Genomic DNA, 6,873 nt, shown 5'->3' with positions numbered 1-6,873 from the left:
AGAGAAGTTTTGTATTCACTTTATTTGTGCATGAAGTGATTACTGACTTGGGTTTCCAAATATACTAGTCATCATAAACGTTGTCCTCTCAGCTTAGAAAGGGCCTTTGACAATTCAGTAAGATCATGACTTTCTCCCTGCCAAACAGGTATTTTAACTTGAGGAGAGATATTCTAAAATCCTGGATAAGAATCCCCAATAAAGGTAATGTTGGGAATTCTGGACATCTAGACAATACCTGAGCTCATTTCTATGGAAAAAAAAAAAAAAAACCATAAGACTGGACCTTAGACCTAGCCAAATTTAAAAGTTAGGGACTGATTCTAATTCTAGAATTCTGCTAAAGATTTGGATTAAATGTATAAAAATTTCCAGAGTCCTCAAATTTTCTTTTTTTTTTTTTCCTATTTAGAGATGTGTATCAAGGCCTTCTCATCACTGGACTTAGAACTGTCTTTCAGGAATAAGAATCCTCTGAGTTAGTGAGTTTTACCTTTCGCTTATGTCTCTGACAATTTTCTTCACTTTGTACCTGATGAAATAGCTACATCCACCTTGTGAAAAGAAGGAGAATGAAAGTAGGAATAGAAGTTGGATATGAGAGCAGGAAATGGGGAGAAGTAGGAAGTATTGTATTTCTATATTGACTTGCCTATTATTGTGAATACACAGAAAATCCTATATAAGACATTCAGAGCCATTGACATCTCTCGTGCTATCATCTCACCAGCAAGAACACACACGTGAGAAACTGGATCCTTCTGCAGCAACTTTATTACACCAGCTTCAACATGAAGAGGAAGACCCCAAGCACTAAAAAGGTGCTGCTTATATACACCTTAGTGTGGCGTGTCCACACCTGATTGGCTGCTCTCCCAGAGCCTCATCACCACACCCCAGGATAGGACGTGACTTGGCGTGAAAACACTCTTGCACATGCGCACATTGGTGGTTTACCAATTAGGCCATGCAGGCACAGCTGAAACCATTTCCCACATCTCCCCCTTTTTGTTTTATTAAAATGAGGCTGGTCTAGGCCTCTGCAGTTACATCCATCTGCTGTGGCTCCTGTTTTAGGTCATTCCTCTTATGTCACAGCCTTACCTGTCATAGGGTAACCCTATCACCACCGGGCCGAATGTCTTAGGTCTGTGCACGATGAACGTTGCCCGTCTCTGGATACCACAGTGCTGTGTGACAATAACTTCTAGATGGCCTAGGGTGAACTCTACGAGTGAGGCCAGCCAGGTTTTAAGGAAAAATTTTAGCGGAAAAATCATGATCACCCTATCGCGTGCAATGAGGAAACCTCAGCGATGGGCAAGGGCTGATCAATGATCATTGAGTCTCTCTCATCCCAGTGCAATGGATCCGCAGATTCATGGGGTGCAAGAGCAGAGAACTCAGATGCCGACTAATTCTTAAACATAGATAACCAAATTTCAGGGGAGGCCCCTTGTTCAATGGCCACAAGTGCTTGAGTGATAACGACCTTGTCACCTTTCTGTTGAGATCTGAGTTTGCAAACCAACCATAGCATAAACACTATCCCACAACATAAGGCTACGCCAAAAAATATAACCCCCACCCACTCCTTAAAATAATAAAATGCAGAGGTAAGCCAAGAGGTAAAATCTCCAAGGGTCACTGGTTCCACTCTGGTCCCATTGAGGTTCAGGATCTGTATCTGCAGCCTAGTCTGCAACCTTTCCAGCTCCTGCGACCAGTTCCCCTTCAGGTGATTCGATAGGTCTATACTTCTAATAAAAGAATCATTAATATACCTAATGGGAGTAATGATGCCCAATTAAAGATAATCTACTCTTATACACCTGTGGCTCTTGAGGAGTTTGTCGTCCATAAGGCACATCCAAAAGACATTCCTTTGCAAAAAACAAAGGCAAGGTAGAAGAATTGGAATGTACCGGTAAAGGTACTGGCCATGATCTTACTATGACCCACAAAGGTATACATAACCTGGTCTCAATCATCAGGAGAAAGAGGATCATCTTGGGGTTCATCTTGCTCTTTCACAGTCCTTGTCTGTCACGTTGGGACCCAAAGTGGATTTTCTTCACCCTGTGGAAAAACACAAATAGCTCCCCGGGATCTGATTAAGATAGGATCCGGGCCATACCATTTATTATCAAGGATATTTTTCCATTTGACCATTTCCTTTGGCCTATCGGGCTCTGAACTATGATGATCAGCCGCAGATTAACCATGCTCATCAAGATTCAAAAAAATTAATAGTAAAGAGTGCCATGGAAACAGCAACTCTTGTACTGGGGATATCGCATCTTCCACAATTCCCCTTCTTTGTTTTATTAAATAAGCTTTTATAGTGCGATGAGCACATTCCATAATGCCTTGTCATTGTGGATTGTAAGAAGGCCAGTCAGATGTGAAACATTCATTTTATGGCAAAATTGTTGAAACTTATTAGAGACATATGCTGGCCCATTGTCAGTTTTTAGAATTTTAGGTTTACCCCAAGCACTCCATGCCTCTAGGCAGTGCTGTATTACATGTGAGGCTTTTTCACCTGTCAGATGTCCTCCTGCCTCTCCTTTCCTTGAAAGTGCTTTCCACGCCTTAATGGCAGCAGCTGAAACCTGAGCGTATGCTCCCCAATTATAATTTGTCTGATTGACTGCATATGGTCCCTGACCTGTCAGCAAATCAAACGTCCAATTTCTCTGATCACCTTCAGCTGCAGCATTAGCCCTCGCTTGCATTTGAGAGGCGTCATACCATAAGGCTTTCCATTCTAAATACTGCCCCATATTAGTGAGCACAGCCTTTCCAGCCATTTGCCAGTCTCCCGGAGTCATGGCCAAAGTAGCAAGTCTTTTGACTTGAGATAAAGTAAAATTGGCACTAACTCCATAATTACGGACCGACTCAGCAAGTTCTTTGATTTGTATGTGCTCCACAGACATGTGAATGCGTCCTCCATCTGCTGCCTCAAAGACAGGAAACATCTGCTGTAATTTTTGCGGCTCATCTCGAGGGATAAAAGAATCTGAGCAAAAGTTTTCTGCATAAGGCGGAGGGGCGCTAGGGCCCGGAGACCAAACCATGCCCTGACTTAAGCTGCCATTTCCTTTTAACTTCTTCCTTGGCTCTCTATTTCTACCCTCATCAGGGTGGTATCTTTCTTCCTCATAGCGGGCTGCTTCTTCCTCTAAGTCGTCTTCCTCCGAGGGACTAAGTTCTTCACTTGAGCTTGAGCTATCAAGTCCTAAACCCTCAAGTTATTTTAAAGAATAAAGGTTCTTCCTCTCGACGGACTCCTTCCCCTTCTCTTTTCTCTTCTCCCCTTTATCTTTCCTCCTTTTTCTCTCTCCCTTCTCCTTTTTCTCTCTCCCTTCTCCTTTTTCTCTCCCAGGGCGTCCTTTCCCTTTTCTCTCTCTTCCTCGGATCCAGAATCCTTGGAAGGGCCTTGTTTCTTAGGTATACCCTTTTTTCTTTGTGCTCCCAATCTTTTACCCCACTCTGTTTCTGGCATGCTGTCTTGAACCTCCTCCAGCACTCCCTGTCCTGCTTTCACTATAAGGAAAAGGATAAGTGCCGCAAGAACAATTAAGAAGGCTTCCATTGCCCCTTCTAATTGTAGAGAAAGACCAGAACCAAACATGCCTCTCAGAACCTTGAAAAACCAACCAGACTGCAGTTCTGTATCCACCCCGCAAATGTAGGGTCTCCTCCGGCCCCTGCGATGGTAAGGCAGTTCCCGTGTTTTGGCGCCAATTCTCATATGCTATTGTCTTGCCAGCAAGAACACATGCATGAGAAACCGGATCCTTCTGCAGCAACTTTATTACACCAGCTTCAACATGAAGAGGAAGACCCTAGCACTAAAAAGGTGCTGCTTATATACACCTTAGTGTGTCATGTCCACACCTGATTGGCTGCTCTCCCAGGGCCTCATCACCACACCCCGGGATAGGCCGTGACTTGGCACAAAAACACTCTTGCACATGTGCACATTGCTTGTTTACCAATTAGGCCACACAGGCACAGCAGAAACCACTTCCCACATTGACAGAAATGGTAACGGACATGACACTGTCTGGTCTAATTAGACTTTATGTCAAAGTTCCAGCTTTCAGCAGTGATTTGTCTATTTCATGCTCTTTTGAAAAAATATTTATGAAACTATTTCTGTTCTTCAAAATTTGCAGGAAATTTGGGAATATTTCCTGCTTTTTACCTAGTGATAATATCTGTCCGAGTAAGTTTTTACCAAGAAACAATATCCATTAGTATTTAGGAAACAGATTCATAGAACCTAGGTTAACTATTAAAATTACAGATACATTTTAATGAACAATATAAACAATAAGTACAGTAACTTTGTAGAGTCTAGAATTTGACACTCATCTTACACATTATTGAAAGGAGTATAAAATCATGTTAGACATACAAGAAATAGAAAAGGAAATATTTAATAACAAGGCTTGAAATAAGGTATCATTCAGCTTATTAAGTTTTTGCTTTTCTTGTTATAATCACGTGTAGAAGGTAAATATTTCCAGACTGCACAATGTCTAGTATATGTAACAGCAAGGCACTGATGGGGAGGAGAGCAAGGTCTCTGTTCTCAGTTTATTAAACCTTTGTCAAAGATGGCACAAGATATGGGGTTATTGAACCATACAATATAATCTTTTTTAAAAGTTTTTTTTTAATTCTCTCTGTATAATTATGTCTTATGAATTCTTCAAAATGCAAATAAGAAATGATGTAATTGCTGCTGTCCTGGAATATAAATAAACCATGAGGCCCTTTGGAAACATTTCTACCTTTTATATGTGAATACACAGGCAAAATATCCTCAGTGGCTCAGAGAAAATTCAAGCTGCTGTCCAGTAAAATTTATCTCCATATCACCTGCTAAAGCCCTATCCCCTCCTAGAGATGTTCTGCAGCATTAAACCTACACAAAATCAAGTGAAATAAAAAATTCAACACAGAGGTCTAAGTAAATGAAGTTTCTGTAATGTGCTTTCGAAATATTTGCAGGGGATGAATGTTGGACAGAGGTAGATATTTCTAGGGGTCTGCAACACTGTTTCTAGGATGCTAATACGCCATCCTATGACTATATACTTATGGAGTTATGGTCAGGACTAGCTGAACTCAATTGCTTTAAAAAAACAAGTAGCTGATTGATAGATTGAAAAATTGATAAATGGATATGTGCAGAGGTAGTTAGGAAAATTATATATATATATATATATATATATATATATATATATATGAAGCCAACAATGTTTTGTTTCCACATGGAACTAGTATGCTCTATTTCTATTGTTTCTGGGAAATTCTAATTTCCTTCTGATACAGGAAATAGAAGAAGGAAAGGAAGAGGCATGGTATAATAGCTAACACTCTGCTTGAGTTTTTTGGTAAATTATGAGACATTTGCCTCTATAATATTCTACAGATCAAACTCTTTCTTTCATTCTAGGTAAAATCATAGAAGGGAGCTAAGATGTAATTCACTTACAAAGGTGTATAAAAGAAATGTTAGGTGGCGCACGCCTTTAATTCCAGCACTCGGGAGGCAGAGGCAGGCGGATTTCTGAGTTCGAGGCCAGCCTGGTCTACAAAGTGAGTTCCAGGACAGCCAGAGCTATACAGAGAAACCCTGCCTCGAAAAACAAAAACAAAAACAAAAACAAAAACAAAAACAAAAAAAAGAAATGTTAGGCTTTGGTGCCTGCCCAAAAACTCTGACACTATTAATGATGCCAAGTTGTTCTTGTAGAAAGAAGACTAGCATGGCTGTCCTATGAGAGGTACTGCCAACATCTGACTGGGACAGGAACATATACTTACAGCAAACCTTTGGACTGGCGTCAAGTACCCCTATGGAAGAATTAGGAGACTGATTGGAGGAGCTGAACATGTTCACAAACACCTAAGAAAAAAATTATATCAACTAAACCAGACCCGCAGAGCTCCCAAAGACTAAGCCACCAACAAAAGTGCATACATGAGCTTGTCACTGACCCCAAGGACATATGTAGCAGAAGACTGCCTTCTCTTGCCTCAATGGGAGAGAATACAACTAATCTTGGAGAGACTTGATGCCCTAAAGAATGGGGACTTTAGGGGTGTGAGGTGGGGTATATAAGGTGGGGAAGCACCCTTCCAGAGTCAAACGGGGGGTAGAGATGGGATGATGGACACCAGTATGGGGGAATAGGAAGGGGGAATATTTGATATATAAATAAATAAAACAATGTAGTTTTTAAAAATAGAAATATTAAATTGGCCTTGGCATAATTTCCTTCTGTTTGTCTTTTCTATATCTCACAAAAGTAATTATGTAAAGCAGTAGTGAGAGTTTCACTATTGAGGATTTTGTGTAAGTGTGTGTGTGTGTGTGTGTGTGTGTGTGTGTACCTTACAAGGCTCTTAATGTAATCACAATGTAATGATGAGGCAAATTCAAAAATGATCACTGTAGAAAACCTTGAAAATTTTTGGTTTCTGCCTCCTTCAACTATATCAAACTGATCCTTCCATGCACAGTCCTGCTTGATCTGATCCCCAGTGATAATCTTCTACTAAAATTAGTTCCAAACTTTGAATTTTTAAGATTTCCGAATTTGCCTTATTCATGAACATTATAGCAACTCTTATACAGACGACATGAGAACTCCTGAATTTTTATTTTTCTTTTTTTTAAATTTTTAATATTTTTTATTACATATTTTCCTCAATTACATTTCCAATGTTATCCCAAAAGTCCCTCATAGCGCCTCCCACTTCCCCACCCACCCATTCCCATTCTTTTGGCCCTGGCATTCCCCTATATTGGGGCATATAAAGTTTGCAAGTCCAATGGGCCTCTCTTTC

At 40.4% G+C, this 6,873-nt stretch overlaps 1 protein-coding gene across 1 annotated transcript; it reads right to left on the bottom strand.

The window, feature by feature from the left end:
* Positions 1–493: 493 nt before the first annotated feature.
* On the bottom strand, positions 494–5,929 carry LOC110287627 (igE-binding protein-like; the record flags this gene model as incomplete). Its single annotated transcript, XM_021154192.1, has 4 exons — positions 494–554; positions 2,546–3,244; positions 3,493–3,552; positions 5,848–5,929. Coding segments are annotated over 4 exons (902 nt in total), but the record flags the coding sequence as incomplete, so codon positions are not given.
* Between the last annotated feature and the right edge of the window lie 944 nt (positions 5,930–6,873).

This window comes from Mus caroli, unplaced genomic scaffold (genome assembly GCF_900094665.2).
Source record: "Mus caroli unplaced genomic scaffold, CAROLI_EIJ_v1.1 scaffold_22376_1, whole genome shotgun sequence".
Lineage (NCBI taxonomy): Eukaryota > Metazoa > Chordata > Mammalia > Rodentia > Muridae > Mus > Mus caroli.
Note: the sequence above shows the minus strand (reverse complement) of the source record. Positions and strands in the feature narration are given on the sequence as shown.